This window comes from Argiope bruennichi, chromosome 10 (assembly GCF_947563725.1).
Source record: "Argiope bruennichi chromosome 10, qqArgBrue1.1, whole genome shotgun sequence".
Lineage (NCBI taxonomy): Eukaryota > Metazoa > Arthropoda > Arachnida > Araneae > Araneidae > Argiope > Argiope bruennichi.
In genome coordinates, this window is record NC_079160.1 from 85,650,112 (window position 1) to 85,676,218 (window position 26,107).

At 28.4% G+C, this 26,107-nt stretch overlaps 1 protein-coding gene across 2 annotated transcripts; it reads right to left on the bottom strand.

Moving 5' to 3' along the window:
- Positions 1-2,310: 2,310 nt before the first annotated feature.
- On the bottom strand, positions 2,311-25,331 carry LOC129987870 (zinc finger protein 182-like). 2 transcript variants are annotated; one of them, XM_056095843.1, is made up of 3 exons: positions 24,875-25,331; positions 17,294-17,391; positions 2,311-4,640 (listed from the first exon to the last, which is right to left on the bottom strand). In XM_056095843.1, exon 3 carries the CDS (start codon positions 3,869-3,871, stop codon positions 2,918-2,920), a length of 954 nt encoding a protein of 317 aa, XP_055951818.1. In that variant the 5' UTR covers positions 3,872-4,640; positions 17,294-17,391; positions 24,875-25,331; the 3' UTR covers positions 2,311-2,917. The 2 variants fall into 2 exon arrangements, with proteins under 2 accessions (XP_055951818.1, XP_055951819.1); XM_056095844.1 differs by lacking the exon at positions 17,294-17,391.
- Positions 25,332-26,107: the final 776 nt, after the last annotated feature.

The following is a 26,107-nucleotide window of genomic DNA, read 5'->3' on the forward strand; positions in this document are numbered from 1 at the left end:
AATGCGCATGCGTGAATTTTCAACGCCAGTTACGGTAACGCAAATGCTTGAATTTTTCTACGCCAGTTGGGATAACGCTATGCCGATTAGACAATTTTTAATTTCCTTTATTCTGTGTTATTTTAATGCAAAAGTACTTCGGAATGAATCTGAAAGATCGATTAATTAACAATGTTTAATTTTAAATGCATAAAACATTAAGAAAATAAACAGAATCGTTTGAAATAATCGGCCGAAAAATATTAACCCTAGCCTAATCACTGTTGGAAAAAAAAAAACTGAAGCCTTACTCATTCGGCGGTGGGGAAAATAGAAGATTTTTTGGCGGGAAAGTGAGTTTTTAATTAATAATTAAATTCTAACTAAAAATTTAAAAAAAAAAAGGAACCCAGGTGTACATTCCCGACCGCTAAGGCATACATGTACCAAATTTGGTAGCTGTAGGTCAAATGGCCTGACCTGTAGAGCGCCGACACACACACACACACACACACACACACACACACACACACACACACACACACACACACACACACACACACACACACACACAGACTGAGATTTATATAAGTATATATAATGCATCTTTTTTTTAAAGAAAATTATTTAAACACCTTTTTTTTACGTATACTTCAAAACTTGGTTAAAATGATACATAGCATGATTATTAAATGAATCTGTAGCGCACTCAGCTATGGCCGTATCAGGATGATGCTTCTAGTATGATGCTATTAAACTTCTCATGCTTTTAACATTTCCATAATTTTACTGGAAGATTGTTGTTGAATCTATTATTTCCTCGCCTCCAAATCAAATCTCCTCTGGGTTTTTGCTGCGACACAGAATGCCTTCTTCATAAATTTTGGTTATTTCTTTCACAAGCTGAATCGATGTCATTGCCGTTCGCCTCAAATGCAATAATCTTACCAGACTCAAAATTTCACCGATTAAGGCTCCCCAGGTACGTGCTCAAACCTCTTGGACTCGCATTTGACAAGAATATCAGGACAAAACCACCTCCATGTAGACAGAAAAAAACATGAAAAGATTATTCTTAAATCGATAATTTGAATGATTCCGTTGAATAACTGATAAAAAAAAATGAATTGAAATTTGACTATTCGTTTTAATTAACTAAGAACAATAATTTGAAACATATCAATAAAATAAAACTTATTGATAGCTTTCAGGACATTTAAATAACTATTGATGACATTACAAAGAATTATGCACAAGAAAGTAATGACTAACTCTTCAATAATTGCAAACTTTCCCTCCTTTATGAGATTTTTCCTTTCTCCCTACAATGCTCATTTAAGTGGGAAAATGAGATTTTTCAATGAAGTATTAATTAACCAGAAACGGAAAAAAATTTAGAAGACAATTAGTATACAGAAAACTTTTAAATAAAAAATACTGCGAATTAAAACTGTTTGTGTTGTAAGATGCCAATATTTCATGATTTTAAAATTCATTAACTCGAAGGAAGTACTGTCGATATTCTTGTGCTTCAACAACATTTTTTGACATTTTAAAAGAAAATGTGCCTCTGGAGTTTGCAGCAAAACAATAAATTTAGCAAAAACAAAACAGCATTCAGCTGTTAGAAGAAAGGAAAACTGTTGTTTTACACAGTCAAAAATAATCACAAATGGTGCTAAATTTTTAAAAGGAAATAAATAAATAAAATATCAAACTTGATTTAGTTTTGGAAACAGGAAGGAAGAACAGGCTTAGCAGTGAGCCATCCCACTGGAAATAATATTAATCAACTGAAGATTTCCCATAAACTTACGAATAAGAAATTTTCTTTTCCTTTCTTCTTCCCCAGATTTTCAAATCTTGTGTAAATTAAAAAAAAAAAAAAAACTCGCACTTGGAAAAAAAATTTATGCAGAGAGAGCTAGAAAAGTTATAAGTTTCAAAAATCATTAATTAAAAGTATCAAAGTAAATTTTTTGATATATTCCAACAAAATGATATATTCCCAATTTGATATATTCCACAATGATGGATGCGTGAAAAATGGAGTTTCCGAATCCAAGAAAACAAATCTACAGGACATTCAGCTTAAAAAATAACCTTGTAATCAATTAAGAATGGAAATAAATAATATTCAAAATAAGATTTTTTTAAAAACTTAATAGGCAGCTTATTATAAAAATTATCCTTACAAAATGACACAGAAGAAAACATATACAAGTTATAAGCACATACAAGAGTAAAAAGGAAATACTTTAAATTTACAATAATTTTCAATAAAATGAAAAAAATTTATTGGAAACATTTTGATGCATGTGTATAAAACATATTCAAAATTAATAAGCTAATATGGCTCTACAACAAACTGCAGGTGCTTGTTTCCCTTCTATCATTTGATGCTGACAAATTTAAGACATGCATATCTGCAAGGTTTCAAAGTATGATATTGGAAAAACTGAAAGGGTATCAGATGAGTTATCGTATCGTCTTGATATTGTTCGTCTTTTGGGAGGTACTTCTGAAAAACATTTATAACGGCATCGTCTAAATTTTCAACTTGAATTTATAATTTCGGATAAAAAAGATTATACGTTGTTTTGCTTTCTTCAAGAGCCCTGCAAAGTTGAAATATTCATTTAAGAAAAAGAATTACTCGAATAATAACAATGAATATGCATCATACGCTATGCAATAAAAAACAAAGTTCTAGAAGAGTTTATTTCAACATATTTGAGTAAAATAATAACCCTTTTTGGTCCTTGTTTTATGAAACATAAACTTACTTTAAAATCATTATTATAAGTCTTTCTCTTTAAGATGAGGTAAATTTCTCATATTAACATACGCTTTCTTGAACACGAGAGGTATATAATTCATTCATTTTCTATGATATGCTCTGGTAAAAGTTTCTTTAAAGAAATGGAATGAGAATATCTTATATTGCAGAAGTCTCATGCGGCTGGGGTTTCTCTTTCGTATGCGTTCGTAAATGTCTTGTTAAATGCGTCTTATCCGAAAAGAGTTTGTTACAAATATCACATGTATACGGTTTCTCTCCAGTATGCGTACGTAAATGTTTTTTCCATATCCTCTGATCCGAAAAGGGCTTCTTACAAAATTCACATGCATACGGTTTCTCTCCAGTGTGCGTACGTAAATGTACTTTTAAGTATCCGCTCTGGCAAAAGGATTTCTCGCAAAACTGACATGAAAAATATTTCTCTCCCGTATGCGTTAGTAAATGTCTTTTCAAATTCCCCTTATCCGAAAAGCATCTGTTACAATATTCACAAGAATAGGGTTTCACTCCCATATGCATCCGTATATGTTTTTTGAAATTCCCCTTATCCGAAAAGGTTCTGTTACAAAATTCACATGTATATGGTTTTTCGCCAGTATGAGAACGTAAATGTACTTTCAAATAAGCGTTCTGCGAAAAGGATTTCTTGCAAAACTCGCATGTAAAAAATTTCTTTCCGTTATGCATTACCAAATGTCTTTTGAAACTCTCCTTATCCAAAAAGTGTTTGTTACAAATTTCACATGTATAGGGTTTCTCTCCCGTATGCGTACGTAAATGTTTTTTTAAACTCTCCCTAGTTGAAAAGAATTTGTTACAATATTCACATGCATACGGCTTCTCTCCAGTATGGGTACGTAAATGTCTCTTGCAACTACTCTTATCCGAAAAGAGTTTGTTACAAAATTCACATGCGTGCGGTTTCTCTCCCGTATGCGTACGTAAATGTCTTTTTAAATTCCAATCCTCCGAAAAGCCTTTGTTACAAATATCACATGTATACGGTTTTCCTCCAGTATGCGTACGTAAATGTACTTTTAAATTATAGTTACGTGAAAAGGTTTTCTTGCAAAACTCGCATTTAAACATTTTCTTTTGTTTATGCGTCCATAAATGTCTTTTGAAATTGTAAATCACAGAAAAGACTTTGTTGCAAAAGTTGCTAGCGTTGGATTCCCCAATTGTATGCGATATTAAATGAATTTTTAAATATGACTGTTGAACAAAAATGCTTTACTACAAATGTCGAACGTATGTGGTTTCTGTTTAGCATGCACTAGTAAATTGTTCCTTTAAATTCGGAAGCTGGGAAAATATCACAACATTTGCATATCGTTTCTCCGCTGGTGGTCAATGAGAAAATCCCGTTTTTAAAACATTTCGGTCTGCATATCATGAGCATGAGGCATCTCTTAAATTGCAGTTTGCCAATAAAATTTTCACGATGAATATAATTTAAATGCCTTTGACCATATATGACAAAAATGAAGTTTTATTACTTTTTAGACGAATCAAAAGGAAAAACTTTGAATGCAATTTGTGGAAGAATATTTTATAACATGGGTCATAAGAATAAAATTACTCCTTTTTGAATGTGAGTAACAATATTCACACATATAAACTACTAAATAATCAGAATTATAGCGTGATTAAAAATTTCTAAGCAGATGTATTTCAGAATTTATTATTTCATGGTTCTCGATTCCATCCAGATACGTTGTATGTTGAAGTTGGGACTGTGGGTCTTTCAAAATTCAAGCTTTTCTTGTTCTTGCCACTTTTATTCCGAAAGAGGAGATGATTTATCGACTTTTCTCATTAGCATTTCATCAGGTTCGTGGTAACACAATCTTGGAACCTATAAAAAAATGCCACATTATATTTAGAGCTTCTGAAAACAGCAAAAAATTATCAAATATTTCGTATACATATATTTTTTGACTACTCATTTGTTTAATTATAAAAAAAATCTGTAGAAGCACATGGTTAATCAGTTTGATTCAAAAATATCAACAGATATTTTGAGAATAACACTGGAGCCACGCTAAACGAGCATAATTCGTTCTTGAATCTTACTCCTAAATGAAAAATTTTTTTCCATAGGAATCTATATAAAATTGAATAATGCGTTCCATTCTGATTAAAATAAATAAATAAACAGCAACGTAATTTGTTATTTATGATACAAGTCATTTTTTTCTTTTAATTTTTTTTTATAGAAAATTATTTAAAGACATTTTTTTTTTTAAACTTACACTTCAAAATTTGGTAAAAATGATATATAGCATGATCATTAAATGAATCTGTGGCGCACTCAACTATGGCAGGATTAGGATGATGCTTCTAATATGATGCTATTAAACTTCTCATGCTTTCAACATTTCCATAATTTCACTAGAAGGCTGCTGCACTGTTGAATCTATTATTTCCTCATCTCGAAACCAAATCTCTTCTGTCTTTGTTGAGACACAAAATACTTCTTTAAAAATTTTGGTTATTTCTTTCACAAGCTGAATCGATGTCATTGCCGTTCGCCTCAAATGCAATAATCTTACCAGACTCAAAATTTCACCGATTAAGGCTCCCCAGGTACGTGCTCAAACCTCTTGGACTCGCATTTGACAAGAATATCAGGACAAAACCACCTCCATGTAGACAGAAAAAAACATGAAAAGATTATTCTTAAATCGATAATTTGAATGATTCCGTTGAATAACTGATAAAAAAAATGAATTGAAATTTGACTATTCGTTTTAATTAACTAAGAACAATAATTTGAAACACAGCAATAAAATTAAAACTTAAGGAAAATAGCTTTCAGAACATTTAAATAACTATTGAAGACATTACAAAGATTTATGTACAAGAAATTAATGACTAATTCTTCAATAATAGCACACTTTCAATTCTTTATGATATTTTTCCTTTCTCCCTACACTGCTCATTTAAGTGGGAAAATGTGATTTTTCAATGAAGTATTAATTAACCAGAAACGGAAAAAAATTTAGAAGACTATCAGTATACAGAAAACTTTCAAATAAAAAATACTGCGAATTAAAACTGTTTGTGTTGTAAAATGCCAATATTTCGCTATTTTAAAATTCATGAACTCGAAGGAAGTACTGTTCACATTCTTGTGCTTCAACAACATTTTTTGACATTTTAAAATAAAATGTGCCTCTGACTTTGCAGCAAAACAATAAATTTAGCAAAAACAAAACAGCATTCAGCTATTAGAAGAAAGAAAAACTGTTGTTTTACACAGTCAAAAATAAATAAATAAAATATCAAACTTGATTTAGTTTTGGAAACAGGAAGGAAGAACAGGCTTAGCAGTGAGACATACCAATGGAAATAATATTAATCAACAGCCTGATTTCACATAAGCTTGCGAATCAGAAATTTTCTTTTCTTTTCTTCTTCTCCACATTTTCAAATCTTGTGTAAATTTAAAAAAAAAAAAAAAAAAAAAAAAAAAACTCGCACTTGGAAGGAAAAAAATATTAATGTAGAGAGAATTAGAAAAGTTATAAACTTTTAAAAATTATATATTAAAAGTATCAAAGTGAAATTTTTTTGATATATATATTTCATAATTTTCAAAAAAAACATACATTTTTTATTGTTTCATTTTTACTTTCTCATGCACAATGAAAAAAAGTATTGTAATTGCCATAATATTCGAACTCCAAATTTTGGTGAATTACCATGTTTTAGAATTTTGCTGTGTTCAATAAATGCATTTTTGGAAAATGGCCATAGGTCTCTGAAAGAGATCACTCAAAAATGTTTTATTACAAATGAATTTTGGTATAGGTCTTTGCATCGAATTTGCATATTTCTGTCACATTTGGAGCACAGTCCATCCAGAGGAATTCTGTCTGTACAACTGTTTGAGTATAGGATAACAAGTTAACGACAACATAATGAGATTTCTACAGATAAAGGAGAGATTTAACATCAATTGTGTATACATTTATCAAATTTTCGAAAAAATTCAATTCGTAGTGGACCGTTGGTCAGTCTAGACATTCAGAGTCATGTAAACTTTATGATAACAATCTCTTGAATAATACATTTATTTAAGAGTATGCAAGAAAATTTTGAATAGATTACACCCGCTGGTTTGTTGTTATTTACATAAAATTATGACTCGTTCTGATATTGGTGTAAAAATATGTTTCAATAGAAAATAATAATAATAATCTAAAAGGTTTAAATAACAAGGATCCAAGATCAGATTTCAAAAAAATGAAATGCATTAATTTTTTCCAGATTTAGTTGGGATCTCATTTTTATAAAGATTCTAACAACTTAGATAGGGGGGAAAGGGGTGGGGTCTCCAGAATTCTTCAAAGTTTTTACCATTTTATAACGCTAACTAGAGCACATGTTCTGCCTGCTTCATCCAATCTTGCCTTACAAGAATTGCATTCTAACCATTCCGATAAGATTAAATGCAACTGCATTCCACTAATATTATTTTGCTACAATGTTTTCATTTCTAATTTCTCCTTAATCAAATGAGTGGTGAAGATTTTTCTATTAATTTCAACGTTAATTTTAGCAGACGATGGTTTTAGAAGTACTTTAATTAATTTTAAACTATTTTATTGAAGTTTGAAACATCAGTTAATATGTGTTAAGAATGATGCCCCTTATATTATCTGATTACCTTATTAGTCAGAATAAATATTTAAAAATCCAGTAAGGAAATTATAAAGGAAAGAAAAAAAATGTATATATCATTCTGATATTTATATTAAGATATTTTTATATATAGTATACAATTATTCATTTTTATAGGAAGAGTACTGAAATCGTCAAAATGAATTTCCGATTTTGTCAATTATCCGTCATCTTACAGACTTCCTCAAGGGCAAAAATAATTTTTAGAAAGAGATAACTCTACCTGAACTAGAAATCTCAAAACTGCTGTGCTCTAGATAGACAAAATTTGACATGGGGCCTTGGAATATACTACTTATTATCTTCCAAGGCAAAATCCAAAATAAGATTTCAATCGTATTTTGGTGAAACTTTGTGTACGGAAAATCTGTCTATCTACCCATGGTAATGCTGACAAGATTATTCTAATATGCAGAATTACAGGGTTGAAATTAAAAAATTATTCTTTTACAATCTAAATTTCAATTTATCAATTCAGTCTGTCCGCCTATAAACTTTCTAATATGAAAACAAGCTGTTTGAAAAATCACATTTAAACTACAGAAAATATTTAAATGTGGCATGAAATATTGATAGCAGATTGTTAACAAAATTATTTTTACTTTCATAACTTTTTTACTTCTTCATCATTTGCTTTCTGCTAAATAACTTTGATCAATAACTGAAAAACAAATTATTCTTACATGAAATATTCAACGAATCAATCATACATCAAAAATAAAGCGACTGTTAATTCATTAAAAATATTTTTATTATGAATTAATTGTTTCTTTAAAGAAAAGATTTTATTTATATAACAAATATTAATCATTATGTGAATAATAGAGCTGAAAATAATTTACATTTCGAAAAGTATATAACTTACTCAATAAATGATAAGGCGAATGCTTCTTTCACATAAAGCTTTTAAGAGCAATCTTTTCAGTAATGTATCAGAGAGAAACAAATATGGAATGAAAAAATATTAATAATAACATTTGAATTGACAAAAACATGCTCATCCATAGAAAATTCAATAATGTCAGGGTTTGTCAAATTAACAAGTATTAAAAGATAACTAAGAAAAAATATACAGAGGCGGCGGTAGAGGGGGGCAATTGCCCCCCGTCGGCGAGAAATTCAGAGTTTCGTCTTCAAAAGTGTTCACCATTTCATTATCGTTGTAGAGAGTTGAACATTATCGAATATGATTATTTAAAATAATCCTTCAAGTTCATATATTTTAAACAATTGGAATATCCAAGTAATGGTTAAAGTGTTTTCGCAATATCTGGCGAAATCGATTGGGAAGTAGGTCAATAATCGATAGGGTAGTAGGTCAATAATATGCCGTATTTTGCGGACAATTTTTGATAGACCGATCTAAGAACTGAATGCAATGGATGTCGAAGACGTTAAGTTCGCAGATTTTCAGACATCTGATTCAAATGTCTTTCATTAAGATTATAATTTATACTATTTTTGGCAATATAACCGATAAGATAACGAATGAATAAGATATAGAAAAAGTAATATTTTCATTTTGCTAGCAATTTTTGGTCGGTCAACTGAACTCAATGCGGTGAGTGCCGAAGATGTTAAATCTGCAGATTTTCAGACATTTGATTGAAATGTCGTTCACTTAGCTTATAATTTGCACTAGATTTGGCAATATATCCGACAAATGAATAAGATACCGCATTCTGCCAATAACTTTAGGGCGGCCGAATATGAAGTAAATGTGATGAATGTCGAAGAATATATCCACAGATTTCCAGACATTTGATTCAAATGTCGTTCATGAAGTTTTTAATTTGAGTTACTTTTCGCAATATAACCCACAAACCGACATGTGAATAAGAAATAATACATGCCTCATTTTGTCAAAAAATTTTGATCGGTTTACTAAGAATTCAATGCGAATGGATGTCGATGAATCCAAATTCTCAGTCATTTTATTTAAATGTCATAATGTTCATTCAGCATATAATTTATACTATGTTTAGCAGAATAATCAATGATACGGCGTCGTTGAATACGACGTCACATTTTTTCCGAACAATCTTTATCCTTTGGCTAAAATTTTATCATAAATTATGGAAAGAAAAAAAAAACTGTCTTCATCGGGCACTTCGATTACCTTAATAGAGAAGTTGGTGCTTTTATATTAGATAGACGATAGAGTTGTTTTCCATAATTCAAATTCAAGCTCTAAAATTAATCGTCATCTTATTCATATAATTGTTACTTCCTCAGAAACGAATTGATAAATTTATTTATTCATTTCACTATGAGAATTGCCTGACGAAAATCTAGTTAATAATTAAACTAAATATTAAAAAAAATACTGTTTTTTTTTTTTTACACTCTTGTGAGTATGCATAATAAGAAGAGTTATTTTGCTGTAGCCGAACAGTGTGGATTCATTATAAATCACTGGAGTAAGTAAATTGTATAACTGTAAATTAAATTCATTTAACAGTAAAATATTTATTTTCTTTTCAATCTAATTTATCAGGCTACAATTATTACAATAAAGAAATATTACCGACTGCAGTTGACGATAAAAAAAAAATATTTTTGGTGTGGTAGCTTCTTAGCTACACTAAAAGAGTTTATAAAAGTATGCACTAATTTAAAAAAAAAAAAAAAATTACTACCTAAATGCTTCAGACTCTGCATTCAATATTAAGATTATGTAGTCGGAGAACATATCATTTATATTATTATATACCTTTCTTTCAATTACTATTCTCGGCAAAAAGTATATAATTTCAGATGCTTCTAAATTTTTAATCGACTTTGAATAGAGATGTTTTGATATAAAGATGATTAAAATACTTATTCTTAGAGTATTCATAAATAACACATTAACCCTTGACACACGAATTTACTTATCTTATTTCCAAATTAGATGGCAGATCTTATGTGTGACAATTATTGTTATCTTAATCCCCAGAAAATCATAAGAGCATTTGAAGTAATGATGCGTTTTCAAGTGATTTTTGCGTTTCAAATTACTCAATACTTTCACTTAATTGCAGATTTAAAATTAAAAATAAAATAATTCTATACATGATTGAGACTCGCCGTTGTATATGAAGGGGTTAAGAAAAACCAATGCATGCAACAGAGGGGATGAAACTCACCTTTTGGTAGGAATATTAACTTGCAATAACTACGAATTAAGAAAGTACTTAAGGATAAGAACGCATGCCTAAAAATATAGATAGGGGTATACATGTTCAAGATCTAAATTTTATTTTTTCAAATAAAATGCAATGGTTTTTTTTTTAAGACTAAATAAATATAGAAAAATAAATACAAGAGCGAACTAAAGTTTAATAAGTATGTTTTTCATATCTTACATAAAATAGTAAGTTTGTACATATATTTACGAAGTATTTTCTCCTCTCTTCTTAAAAACAACACATTGTATCTTTTCTGCATTCTATATTGTTCGTGTCCGAACTATAGTAAATTTTTGTAAAGTACGCGCACTTATTCTTTTGGGATTCGAAATACATCTTAATTCTTGCTCGTTGTTGTAATCCTTTAATCCTTACTTAACAAATATTTTAGGTAGGGGACTAAGCAGAAAATTCGGCTTTTGACGAAAAGATCGAATATTTTTTATTTATTATTCAGTATTTCTAAAACAGTTTCTTTTATAAAACTTTTGGTTCCAACATTCATTTTATATAGTTTCTGATATAAAATAGTAAAAATATGCATTTGTTCATTTAGCATGGCACGTCATTCTGGTGCAATATGTGTTTATATCTATATACTACAATCTAGAATGGAATGTGACAATATTTTTTTCTAAAATTAGATCGCAGTGAAATTAAATCTCCAGAGTCTCATAAAAAAATAGACTCAAATATTGACAATTTTTTGATGGTTAGTAAAAGAAACTGAGAACCTTTTTTTTTATAAATACCTTTATAAGGCTTTAACAATGAAAAAAATGATCATCATCTGAATAGAAAAAGAAGTTAAATAATATTTAATTTTCTTTAATTAAATGTCTAATTATTACGAGTTATTTTGCAGCCAATTTAGAGATATTGTGCTTGCCCCCCTGTCGGATTTGTCTTGCCCCCCCCCCTGTCCGCAAATCTCTGTCACCACTTCTGAAAATATACAGAACAAATATTTATACTTTTTCTCTGTCTCTAAACAAATTCTTTTAAGTAGCTTCACACAAACATATCAAGACAACTCTTTCAAGAAGACAAGTTCCTTTGCCTTGTTCTAGAATTTCTTCCAAAATATTTAATATTGTATATATTTCAATATTTTCAATGCCTTAAAGTATTCTACATATTTACAATGTGCTCTACTTAAGGAATAGCACCAACTAGCAAAATTAAAAGTAAACAAAGAAAATTCACAAGAAAATAGAAAAGTACAATGCCAAATCAATAATTTAAAGAAGTCTTTACTTATTCATTAAATGAGCAAGATCTGCAGGATTTTTATATTTAAAATAATATAGACATTTTTTTAGACATCAGGAATACTATCATTCTTTAATTCTATTTCCCTCATTAGGTTAGGCTTTCAAGAATATATTGTTGTTAACACAAAACATTACACTAATTTGAGAAACACAATTCATTTACTTTCTTCAAAAGAATTCTTGGCACAGAAATTCTGCGTGATCCAGAAATTTCAGTTTTCTTTGAATATGAATGTTCAACATAAAAACTAAATCATTTCATTAATATTTGCTCAATTTATGTATTGTACTAACATAAAAGTTGGTTTTTCACTCTCTTATCATGAAAATTTTTTATTGGATCTTAAATTAGATAAGGCAGATGTAATTTCACAAATTATTTTGAAATAAATTTAAATAACAGTTTTTAATGATAATTTAAATGAAGGAATTTACTTTTCTAAATTTACACATATCTGGGCATTTATCACATTGATGAAATTTAAAATGTTTTAATTTCATGAAAACATTATGACAGTAAATAGCAACCTTTTCATAGCCATTACATTATTCCATGCTTTGATCATGAATACAAGAAATGATTTAGTATAAATAATTTGAGCACTGTTTAGTTAATGAATGTTTTAATTTAATATGAAAAACTCATGGCTCGCATATTATCAATTAAATCTATAGCGCTTCTATTTATTTATGTATTGAAAAATGTTTTACTTCAATAAAAACTTCAACAAACTTAAAAAAAAAAAAAATACATACAGTTAACTGTAATAACAGTACCTTATAAAATCAACATATTGATTTTTTTTTTTTTTTTTTTTTTTTTTACAACTGAAATCAGCTGTATGAAAACTATCAGCTAACGAATCGCGAAATCTTCATCAGTAATTAATAAGTACATAAACTATCTTGTTATATTTAATTATTACAAACTAAGTTCCAACTTTTTGATACTATGATATACTAATTTTCTGTTTTCTAACAACATATGTAAATTTTTCACTAAACTTTTTTTTTTAATCGCAAGTATTGTTTGTCATTAAGTCTGTGAATTCAGTTTGCATAATAATTAGTTGTTTTGTCTCGGATTTCTACTCTCGTTTTGGAATCAGTTTATTTTTGCACAACACAAGACATAGTTTACAGATTCTATTTACAAAAAGAGATAGAAACTGATCAGAGTATTTACAGATGAAGAAGACTGAAATTGATGAAATGATCCGCAAATCAGAGATGAAATAAGGTAATGTGAAAGTTCCTTTTTTAAAGCTAACACAACCTATTCTACTTAAATCAGTAACATGGGATGCCATATTCCAAGCATGAAAAAGATACAATGCAAACTCTAAAATGAAAATAAACAGGAAATACAAAACTAATTTAGAATGGCAACACAAGATACATTTAGAAGATTCAACTGAAAGTTACAAAATCCTCAATTTTATCAGTAATTATATTAATAGTACTAGTTTTCCAGAGGTAAAAAAATTAATCAGCTCTATTGCTGAACAAAAATTAATTATAGACAGCAAGTCGCACAATGGGAATACAAAATAAATAATACAATATGAATGAAATATGGAATTTTCAAAAATCAAACTGTATTAAAAAAAAAAAAAATAGAACAGCTGAACACAGCTGTCACAAATGGACAACTGGTATGAAATAAGAATGGCTTGACTAACCGTAAAAGTCATCTAATTTATTTAAAAATATTATGTAGGATACCCACACCTTGGATCTGGCCTGTATATCTTGTTATTCATTGAAAGAATGAACAAATTCAAGAAACTGAATCATACGCCTTCACAGTTCAAGCTATTTACAAGTGTGTCAGCAGCATTTATTCCAATGGCACAATCATTTGAAAAATATACAACTTTACATTTTAACTATACCATGTAAAGTAATGATAAAAAGAAACGTCTGGAAATTCATATCCGATGATAATTAAGATTTCAACAAAGTCACTTAAATTAGTGATAATGATAAAAAGAAAATTAGATAAGTTTAGAAATTCAGATTTTCATAGAAGACATTTATCATAATCTGTGCAATCACCAGAGAATTTATTAACCAAAAACAGCTTGATGTTAATTAAGTTTTATGATAGTGAAAGAAATATAAACTGTGTGGAAACTATAAATACAAAATGTGAACACAAAATGTTCTACTTTCTGTCAATTTATCATCTTCGAATGTATTGACATTCGAATAACAGCCATTACATTTATAACTAGGTTTAAATATAGTCATATGATGAAATGTTTACAAATAGTTCTGAAATATATGCAAGGCTACTGAAAAAAGCATTATCTTTATTAAACATGACATTCTGAACTGTAACTTTAAACCAATTATCAAATAAAACAAAATTCAAAAAATAAATATATAAATAAAAAAATAAAGAAGAAGAAGTACTTGGCATCATTCATTCTCATTAACATGTTACTTTTCATGCTTATGAGTGATGATAAATTCAAATGACCTATACTACATTAAATTATTACTAGTTATGGATAAATTAAAGCAGAATCTGTATTTATATATTTCTTCAAATTCATTGGAATTCAAAATATTAAGACAAATTTTGAATTCACTATATATGGAACGAAACCAAGGTTAATCCAATATAAACTTTCCGCAATGATGCATGCGTTGAAAAAGGGAGTTTCCGAATCCAAGAAAACAAATGTATAGGACCATTCAGATTAAAAAATAACCTTGTAATCAAGTAAGAATGGAAATAAATATTATACAAAATAAGATTTTAAAAAAAATTAATAGGCAGCTTATTAAAAAAATTATCCTTATATATAATAGTTTTATCTAATATTTATGGGGTAATATGTTGTGTCAAATATTCATTATTTTCCCAAAATCTTCCTAAGAACGTTAAATTGAATCTTTCTATTGTTCTATAATAAATAACAAGCTCAAATATCACATGCACAATTAAACACAAAACATATCATTATATTATTTTCATTTTATTAATCTAAATTTAAAACTTTATATTCGAAATTTCAGGAAAAGCTTACAAGAACAATTCGATATAAAATGCTTTAATATAAAGTGGAGATTTCAATTTAAGACATGCATATCTGCAAGGTTTCAAAGTATGATGTTGGGGAAACTGAAATGCTATGAAATGAGTTATCGTATCGTCTTGCTGTTGTTCGTCTTTTGGGATGTGCTTCTAATGAAAATTTAAATCGGTATCGTTTAAATTTTCAACTTGTATTTATAATTTCGGATGAACAAGATTATACGTTGTTTTGCTTTCTTCAATAGCTATGCGAAGTTGAAATATTCATTTAAGAAAAAGAATTGCCCGAATAATAACAATGAATATGCATCATACGCTTTGCAATAAAAAAAAAGTTCTAGAAGAGATAATTTCAACATATTTCAGTAAAAGAATAACCCTTTTTGGTCCTAGTTTTAAAACATTAACTTACTATAAAACCACTATTATAAGTCTTTCGGTTTAAGATGAGGTGAAGTTCTCCCATAAACAAACGCTTTATTGAACATCAGAGGTATATAATTCATTCATTTTCTATGATATGCTCTGGTAAAAGTTTCTTTAAAGAAATGGACTGAGAATATATTATATTGCAGAAGTCTCTGCGTCCGGTTTCTCTTTCGTTTGCGTTCGTAAATGTCTTATTAAATACGTCTTATCCGAAAAAAGTTTGTTACAAAGATAACATGTATACGGTTTCTCTCCAGTATGCGTATGTATATGTCTTTTGCAACTCCCCTTATCCAAAGAGGCTTTGTTACAAAATTCACATACATATGGTTTCTCTCCCGTATGCGTACGTAAATGTTTTTTAAAACTCTCACTATTTGAAAAGAGTTTGTCCCATGCGGTTTTTATCTAGTATGCGTTCGTAAATGTCTGTTTAAACTGCCCTTAACCGAAAAGGACTTGTTACAAAATTCACATGCATACGGTTTCTCTCCAGTATGCGTACGTAAATGTCTGTTGCAACTACTCTTATCCGAAAAGAGTTTGTTACAAAATTCACATGCGTGCGGTTTCTCTCCCGTATGCGTACGTAAATGCTTTTTTAAACTCTCCTTATTTGAAAAGAGTTTGTTACAAAATTCACATGCACAAGGTTTTTCTCCAGTATGCGTACGTAAATGCCTTTTGCAACTCCCCTTATTCGAAAACAGTTTGTTACATAATTCACATGTGTATGGTCTCTCTCCCGTATGCGTACGGAAATGTTCTTTTAAACTCTTCCTATCTGAAAAAAGTTTGTTACAAAATTCACATGCATATGGTTTCTCTCCAGTATGCGCACGTAAATGTCTTTTGCAGCTACTTCTATCCGAAAATGGTTTGTTACAAAATTCACATCTATAAGGTTTCTCTGCTGTATGTGTACGAAAATGTATTTTTAAACTGTCCTTATCTGAAAAAAGTTTGTTACAAAATTGACATGCATAAGGTTTCTCTATAGTATGAGTACGTAAATGTTTTTTTAAACTCCCATTATCTGCAAAGAGTTTGTTACAAAATTCACATGCATACGATTTCTCCCCAGTATGTGTACGGATATGTCTTTTTAAATTCCAATGATTAGAAAAGCCTTTGTTACAAATATCACATGTATACGGTTTCCCTCCAGTATGCGTACGTAAATGTATTTTTAAATTACAATTATGTGAAAAGAATTTTTTGCAAAACTCGCATTTAAACATTTTCTTTTGTTTATGTGTCCGTAAATGTCTTTTGAAATTGGAAATCACAGAAAGGACTTTGTTTCAAAAGTTGCAAGCGTTGGATTCCCCAATTGTATGCTATATTATCAATTTTTAAATATGACTGTTGAAAAAAAATGCTTTACTACAAATGTCACAGGTATGTGGTTTCTGTTTAGTATGCACCAGTAATCGTTTCTTTAAATTCGGAAGCTAGGAAAATATCACAACATTTGCATATCGTTTCCCCACTGGAGGTCAATGAGAAAATCCCGTTTTTAAAACACTTCGTTCTACATATAATGAGCATGAGGCATCTCTAAAATTGCAGTTTGCAATAAAATTTTCACGATGAATATAATTTAAATGACCATATATGACAAAAATGAAGTTCTTTTTTTACTGATTAGGCGAATCAAAAGGAAAAACTTTGAATGTCATTTTTGAAAGAATACTGTATAAATGGGTCATAAGAATAAAATTACTCTTTTTTGTATGTGAGTAACAATATTCACACATATAAACTACTAAATAATCAAAATTATAACGCGATAAAAAATTTCGAAGCAGATGTATTCCGGAATTTATTATTTCCTGGTTTTCGATTCCATCCAGATATGTTGTATGTTGAAGTTAGGATTGTGGGTCTTTAAAAAGTGAACCTTTTTTATTACTGCCACATTTTGCCCGAAAGAAGAGATGACTTATTGACTTTTCTTCTTAACATCTCATCATGTTCATGGTAACAACATCTTGGAACCTATAAAAAAATGCCTCATTATATTTAGAACTTCTGAAAACAGCAAAAAATAATCAAATATTTCGTATACATTTATTTATTAACCAGTCATTCGTTTAATTATAATAAAGAATCTGTAGAAACACATGGCTATTCGGTTTGATTCAAATATATCAACAGATAATTTGAAAGATGAATAACACTGGAGCCTCGATAAACGAGCATAATTTGTTCTTGAATCTTACTCCTAAATGAAACAATTTTCTTCCATAGGAATCTATATAAAATTGAATAATGCGTTCCATTCTTAAAAAAAAAAATCAATAGTAACGTAATTTATTATTTATGAAACGTGTTTTTTTTTAAGAAAATTATTTAAACACTTTTTTTTACGTATACTTCAAAAATGATATAGTATAGCATGATCATTAAATGAATCTCAGCTATGGCCAGATTAGAATGATGCTTCCGATATGAGGCTATTAAACTTCTCATGCTTTCAACATTTCCATAATTTCACTGGAAGGCTGCTGCACTGTTGAATCTATTATTTCCTCATCTCTAAACCAAATCTCTTCTGTCTTTTTGTTGAGACACAGAATACTTCTTAAAAAATTTTGGCTATTTCTTTCACAAGCTGAATCGATGCCATTGCCGTTCGCCTCCAATCCAATTATCTTACCAGACCCATAATTTCACCGATTAAGGCTTCCCAGGTACGTGCTCAAACCTCTTGGAGTCGCATTTGACAAGAATATCTGGACAAAACCTCCTCCATTGAGACATAAAAAACATGGAAAGATTATTCTAAAATCGATAGTTTGAATGATTCTGTTGAATACCTGATAAAAAAAAATGAATTGAAATTTGACTATCCGTTTTAATTAACTAAGAACAATAATTTCCGACATCATGAATACCATCATTCTTTTCTTCCATTTCCCACAATGGATTAGGCTTTCAAGATATATTGTTGTTAACATAAATTACACTAATCTGAGAAGCACAATTCATGAACATATTTTTTCAATAGAATTCTCGGCACAACACTAATGTGTGATTCCGATATTTCAATTTTCTTTGAATCTGAATGCTCGACATAAAAACAAAATCATTTCATTAATATTTGCTCAATTTATGTACTGTACTAATATTAAAATTTGTTTTTCATTCTCTTATCATGAAATTTTTTTTTTATTTAATCTTGAAAAATTGGATAAGGCAGATGTAATTGCACAAACTATTTTGAAATTTAAATAATATTTTTTAATGATATTTTCAATTAAGGAATTTATTTTTTTCAATTTACACACATAAGGGCATTTATCATACTGATGAAATTTAAAATATTTTAATTTCAATAAAACATTATGATAGTAAATAGCAAACTTTTCATAGCCATCACATTAGTCCATGCTTTGATCAAGAATACAAGAAATGATTTAATTTAATATGAATAATTCATAGCTCGCATATTATCGATTGAATCTATAGTACTTCTGTTCATTTATGGATTGAGAAATGGGTTACTTGAATTAAAACTTCACATACAATTAAGTGTAATATTAGTACCTTATTTCCCCCCCCCCAACTGAAAGCTGCTGCATGGATTTCTACCCACGAATCGCAAAATCTTTATCAGTAATTAATAATTACATAAACTATTTTGTTATATTTAATTATTAGCAAACTAAGTTCTAACTTTTTGATACTACGGAATACTAACTTTCTGTTTTCTAACAATATATGTAAATTTTTTATAATCGCGAGTAATGTTTGTCATTACGTCTGTGAATTAAGTTTGCATTATAATTAGTTGTTTTGACTCGGATCTCTACTTTTCTTTTGGAATCAGTTTATTTTTGCTAAACACACGACAGAGTTTCAGGATTCTATTTACAAAATGAGGATAGAAACTGATAAGAGTATTTATAGAAGAAGAAGGCTCAAATTGATGAAATGATCCGCAAGTCAGAGATGAAATAACGTAATGTGAAAGTTCATTTTTTAAAGCAAACACAACATATTCTACTTAAATCAGTAAACTGGACTGCCAGATTCCAAACATGAATAAAATGCAATGCAAATTCTAAAATGAAAATAAATAGGAAATACAAAACTTATTTAGAGTGGCAACACAGGATATATTTAGAAGATTCAACTGAAAGTTACAAAATCCTCAATTTTATCAGTAATTATATTAATAGTACAAGTTTTCTAGAGATAAAAAAATTAATCATCTATTGCTGAACAAAAATTAATTGTAGACAGCAAGTCGCACAATGGGAATACAAAATAAATAATACAATATGAATGAAATATGCAATTTTCAAAAATCAAACTGTATTAAAAAAAATAGAACAGCTGAACACAGCTGTCACAAATGGACAACTGGTATGAAATAAGAATGGCTTGACTACCCGTAAGTCATCTAATTTATTTAAAAATATTATGTAGGATACCCACACCTTGGATCTGGCCTGTATATCTTGTTACTCATTGAGAGAATGAAAAAATTCAAGAGACTGAATCATACACCTTCACAGTTCAAGCTATTTACTAACGTGCTAAATAAAGAAACAGTATGAAGTAGTATACAGCAATATTTCAGAACATAAAGCAGCACTTATTCCAATGGCACAATCATTTGAAACATATACAACTTTACATTTTAACTATACCATGTAAAGTAATGATAAAAAGAAACGTCATGAAATTCATATCCCATGTTAATTAAAATTTCAACAAGGTCACTTAAATTGGTGATAATGATAAAAAGAAAATTAGATAAGTTTAGAAATTCAAATTTCAGTCTCCAGAGAATTTATTTAAAAAAAAAAAAAATACAGCTTGATGTTAAATAAATTTTATGATAGTGAAAGAAATGTAAACAGTGTACAAACTATAAACACAAAATGTAAACACAAGATGTTCTACTTTCTGTCAATTTATCATCTTTGAATGTATTGACATTGGAATAACATTACAAGTAAGTTTAAATACAGTGATGTGATGAAATGTTTGCAAATAGTTATGAAATATATGTAAGGCTTCAGAAAAAAACATTACCTTTCTTAAATATGACACTCTGAGCTGTAACTTTAAGGCAATTAACAAATAAAACAAAATTTATATATAAAAAAAAGTGCTTGGCTTTATTCATTCTCTTTAACATATTACTTTTCAAGTTCACGAGAGATGACAAATTCAAATAATCTATACTGCAATAAAATATTACTTGTTATTGATTAATTACACAAGAATCTGTATTATTTATATAAAAATGCAACTTTTACAGAAGAAGCAGTCTATTTTTAAGTAATATGATGAAGAATTTAAGGGGAGGGAGACGAAATAAGAAGTGAAAAAAGGAAAAAAAAAAAAAAAAAAAGCTAGTCAATTACATGTCTTTTATTTTTACATACCTTTTCTATACAAATTATTAAAAATAAAATTGAAAAATATTTCTTTTATGATTTTTGTTTCATTTCTTAATTAGACAAATGAAATTCTGTAAAAAATAAACATACATTTCATAGAAAAAAATTGTTTTTATTATTTGTTTTTATTATTTATTTAAACATTTTCCACCTACTTATTTTCCACATTAAGAATTAAAACACATAGAAAATAAAGTGACTGCTCAGGTATAATCATTATTATTTGATCAAGGATTATTTTTTCCCCCTTTGTATATCATAATAAAAGAGGAAAAAAATGTGTAAAGATGAATCATTTAGAGAACTGGTTTTATTCGCATGAGAATTTAATTTTTCTTGAATATAGTATGTAACTGGTGGAGGATATAAGAAGATCAAAGCATCTTTTGTATTATAAAATATTGAAAATCAAAATCAATTAAAAACATGGTATAATCCTTAAAATTGACTAGTAAATGGTTACCTTAGAAATTAATAATTTTATTCTTAGTTAAAGTGTTTTCCCCCTAATTATATTTTGAATTTAACATGGTAAGATCCAATTACTGGTGTTTCTCTTTTGAATGAATACAAGAATGTCTACTTAAATAACTTTTTTGAGAAAAATTTTTACTGTATATATTACTAGAAAAAGGCTTGTCTTTATTATGTGTTCATAAATCTCACATTTGAAAGACGAAATTTTATTGCATATTGCACAAGAGAAAGGGTTTTCATGAATTCGATAATACTTGTTTAGATGACATTGGACTTGCAGCATATATGACAAGTAAAAAAATAATTACTTGTACGAATTAAATGATGCAAACTTAAATAATATTTTCAAATAAATTTCTTACTACATATATCACAAGAGAAGATTTTGTCAGTTTCACGAGTTGGATAATGGCTATTTAAACAAAATTTTAAAGAAAAGCTTTTACTCTATATATCACAAGAACGAGTAACAAAGTGTCTATCTAATTCAAATCTCCTATTCAATTCTCAACAACATATTTTGCAAGAATAAGGTTTTTCACTGATACGAGTATGATGATGTTCCTTTAAACCAAATTTAGTGGAAAATTTTTTACTGCATATATCACATAAATAGGGTTTCTCATTCATATGAGTAAGAAAATGTCTATTTAAATGTTGTTTATAAGTAAATCCTTTATAGCATATATCAAAAGAATAAGGTTTTTCATTGGTATGATTTCAATAATGCACTAGCATATGAGATTTTTGAATAAAAATTTTGCTGCATATTTCACAAAGAAATGGTTTTTCATATGAAAGAGCACAAAAATTGACTTTTAATTCAGGTTTTTGGGAATATCTTTTATTGCACAGATCACAAGACTACAGTTCCTCATTTGTATGGATTTCACAATGGCATTTAAACTGATTTAATTTCAAAAATGTTTGACCTCAAACATTACATGCAAATTTTTTTGCATTCCTGCAAAGGTCAAGTTGGGAATTTATTTCATTATCAGAGCTTTTAAGAGAATGATCACAAGGTAAACACATTTCACCCAGCTTGACAGAAGGTTCCATCCTAAAAATCAAGATTTTCTTTCTATCATAAATTCAGCTGTAGATTGATTGTTGATAGTTTAACTCCCTAAATGTTTTTATTTGCACACAAATCATGAAATGGTGTGGTATTATTCCGAAGAAAATTTTGTGTCTCCTTTGAATCTTATCATTCTCAGAAGATATACACTCCCACTACTTTTCCTCTCTACCTATTTTTATCACTCTACAGATTGAAATGTTTGAATAGGAAAGATTTTTCACTTAAGATTTATCACAGAAAAGTTCTGTAAACAAGTGAACCAATATAGCAATAAATTCATTATAAGAAAAGTATCAATGAAAATGGTCCCGAATTAAAAACAAAACAAAAATGAGAATTATTTTTCTTTCATTTTCTGATGTACAAGATGATCCAAAAGTTAAATTAAGAAAATAATACTTGGCAATAAAGTTTAATATACCATTCTCCAATTGGAAGCAACTAATTTTTGACATACAAGACAATTAAAAAGTTAAGAAATTAATAATTCCCAATAAAATTTAATAATCATTCTTCACTTGGGAACTATGTAGAAAGTCAATAAAAACTTGTATTATGTACTGACTTTGATGATATGACATAACATAAATAACAAAAATATTGTTTAATGGCTTGAAATTAACTTATCAGAACTTTTATGAAAAATTAATATCAGTACAATCTAGTGTCAAATGATTTTTACTGACATCAGAAGATTTCTTTCAAATTATTGTTTTTTTGTTTTTTTTTTATCATTATCAGTATTGCTACAGGCATTTTAGGATTCTGCATTTTGGGTGTTTTTCCCATAAAACTACATCTAACAAATTTCCAGACAAAAAAATTATTAAAATATTTAAACAGTATTAATATTATATAAATGTAAACAATTTTCTGATTTAAAGAAGGGCTGGCGTAGAGATTTGCTAGCAACAGATCTTATTCTTCTTCTTTAATGGAAGAAGTTCAACTAGTACCTATTAATTTTTTTTTCACAAAATTATAATTAGTAGCAGACATATTTTGAAGAGAAAAGCCAAAAGAAAGACATAATGTAAAAGTATTTTGAAATGATATAATTTTAAAAGGGAATTTACTGATATTATATTTTGGGTTCAGCACCTTTCAGAGTTAATATGGGAAATTAAAGCCCTCACAATTCTTAAAGTGAAGCTTGAGTTCCTAATTTTTATTTTTAATTGAAATGTTAATAATTAGTAAATAAATAAATGTATATAATATATTCATATAAAGAATCATATACAATATAGTTTATTTCATACCTATAACATAAATAAAAAATAAATTTTAATACATATACATGTAATATTACATATATACCTACATGTTCTAATGTAAAATTACAATAAGTTTCACTTCTTAAGACAGGCTTCCTTCCCACATAAGCTTTGAAATTTTCTTAAAAATTTTTTAAAGCAATTTTTGATCCATTAAATTCAAAATCCTGTTTATTTCTCATTTAATAGTCCATCAAATAATTAGGCTTATATTATCTATAACATGAAGCTCAACAAAGATTTGTGCAATGCATTTGCAGAAAAGTAATGGTCTAGATCCATCAAAAAAATATCTAATTTTATTAATCTCAGCTTTTATCCTGTTATATATTTAAACCATTACTAATAGAACTTAAGGACAGATAAAATCCTGTAAAGATCTTTCAGCAATGCAAGTTTCACAGTCCTTACATTCCCTTCTACAAGTTTTAAGAATAAATATTATGAGAAACTGAAATAACACAGCATTTAATTTTGGGCTATCGTCTAAAAGTGGGTTTCCATATCTCATACATAAAAAAAATTTGCATTTATAAATAATTTTGAACACAATAGAATAACAATTATTTTTTTAACTGAATCCAATTAATTTTAATGCAGTCTTTTAATTGTTTTTCTTTAGGTTCTGGACATATTAACCAGTTAATTGAATTTTAAAAAAATAAAACTTTTGAACTACTTTGGTCTGCATCTTGACTAATTTAAATGATCTGTGATTAAAAGTACATAACCTCAACAAATCATATGAAAACTCTGTTATATTATTCAAAAGATACAGAATGAAAAAGTATTCTGGGAAAACTAGAGAAAAAGTATACAAAAAATTGTAAATAACTAAAAGTAAACACTTTTGACAAGTAAAATATTTTTTATCTATACATTATTTACCACCAGCAACTCAACAGTATATGATTAATTAACAAGAAACAGTTTACATTGTTAATATTAAAGGAACAACTCTTAATTACAAGAAGAAATAATCCACTTAAGAAGAAAAAAAAACTCGTTTTATTCAAGATTAAAAATGCAAATAATGGCAAAACTGTCACTAGAACTTCTTCCATTCTACAAATACTTTAATTTTTTTTCTTAGAGAATCTTAAATTGAATTAAAAATGTAAATTTTATTCATATGACAATTTCCGGGAAAAATGGAGGAATAAACAGGGAAATAAACAAGACTAAAAACAATAACAAACTTAAAAAGGAAAATTGAAATTAATTACTTGAAAGAAAGGAATTCTTGATTGAAATCTAGTTTGGGTTGTTCCTTGAGTTTCGCGCGAATACGAATACCTCAACAAGCACACGAGTAATAGTTCGGGCAAACATCAGGCTGAGATTTATTTTTAATGTTTTTGTGTGTTGAGTTGTTTACTTACTACCAGCGATCTGTCTTTTATTTTAAATCTAGTTTGAATTTCCAGTTCTGGTGCAGCGAAAATAGGGATGACGAATAATTTCAGAGTGGTTATTACGTAACCAATATCAAAAAGTCACATATACAAGTGATCAATACTTTTCAAAGAGGGGTGTTATTTAAATCCTTCATACGATTTTACTGATGATATTTCGATTACAGGTTTTGGATCACGATAGACAATAACAATCGATAAGATATCACTGAAATTTACCGGAGCGATGACTTCACTGGAAAGTTACAATGGATACGATCTGTCCAATGGAAGCTCTCGAAAGAAATCTGTGATTGGATTGAAAAGTGAACGGACCGGTTATTGGAATTATCGTATCGTATCATTAAATTGCATATCACAAAAATTTATCGGAGCGGTGATTTCACCGGAAAGTACGAGGCTTCACTGGAAAGTGCGAAGTCACCGCTCCACTTTACGGGAGTGACGGATATTCGTAATTGATGATGCGCTATTCCATACAGATCATTTTTAATTGCTCGTGACATGATTGACTTTGATTAAATGTACTCTGTTTACTGCTGGCGCCATTAATTGGTAGAATATAGGACTAAAGTAAACATTTTAAAGAAATAACATATATTTTTAACTCATCTTTTCCAGAAAATGGTTCACTCATATAAATAAATTAAATAAATAGTTTTGAGAAAAAAAATAAAATTTAAGAAGTAAGATGAAACAGATAAATTAATTCAATCACACGTGAATTAAATTAATAAATTAAGTATTCATTACAATTAAAAAATATTATATTTAATATTAAGTAATAATTTTTAATTAATAATATGATTAAAATAACAGATATTTGGAACGCATATTTAAAAACAGCAATAGTAATATTATTTGTGATTCAAAAAATCGTGGATTATGCATCTCTAGGGATGACGAATATTTTATGAGCAGTTATTACGTAACCAATATCGAAAAGTCACAAATACCAGTGAACAATACTTTTCTTTGAGGTGTGTGATTCAAATCCTAGATACGATCTTACTGATGATATTTCGATTACAGGTTTTGAATCAT

Excerpts from the sequence above, each read along its gene's own strand:
- LOC129987870 (XM_056095844.1), bottom strand. The coding sequence starts at position 3,871 with ATGTTTAAATGCGAGTTTTGCAAGAAAACCTTTTCACGTAACTATAAT.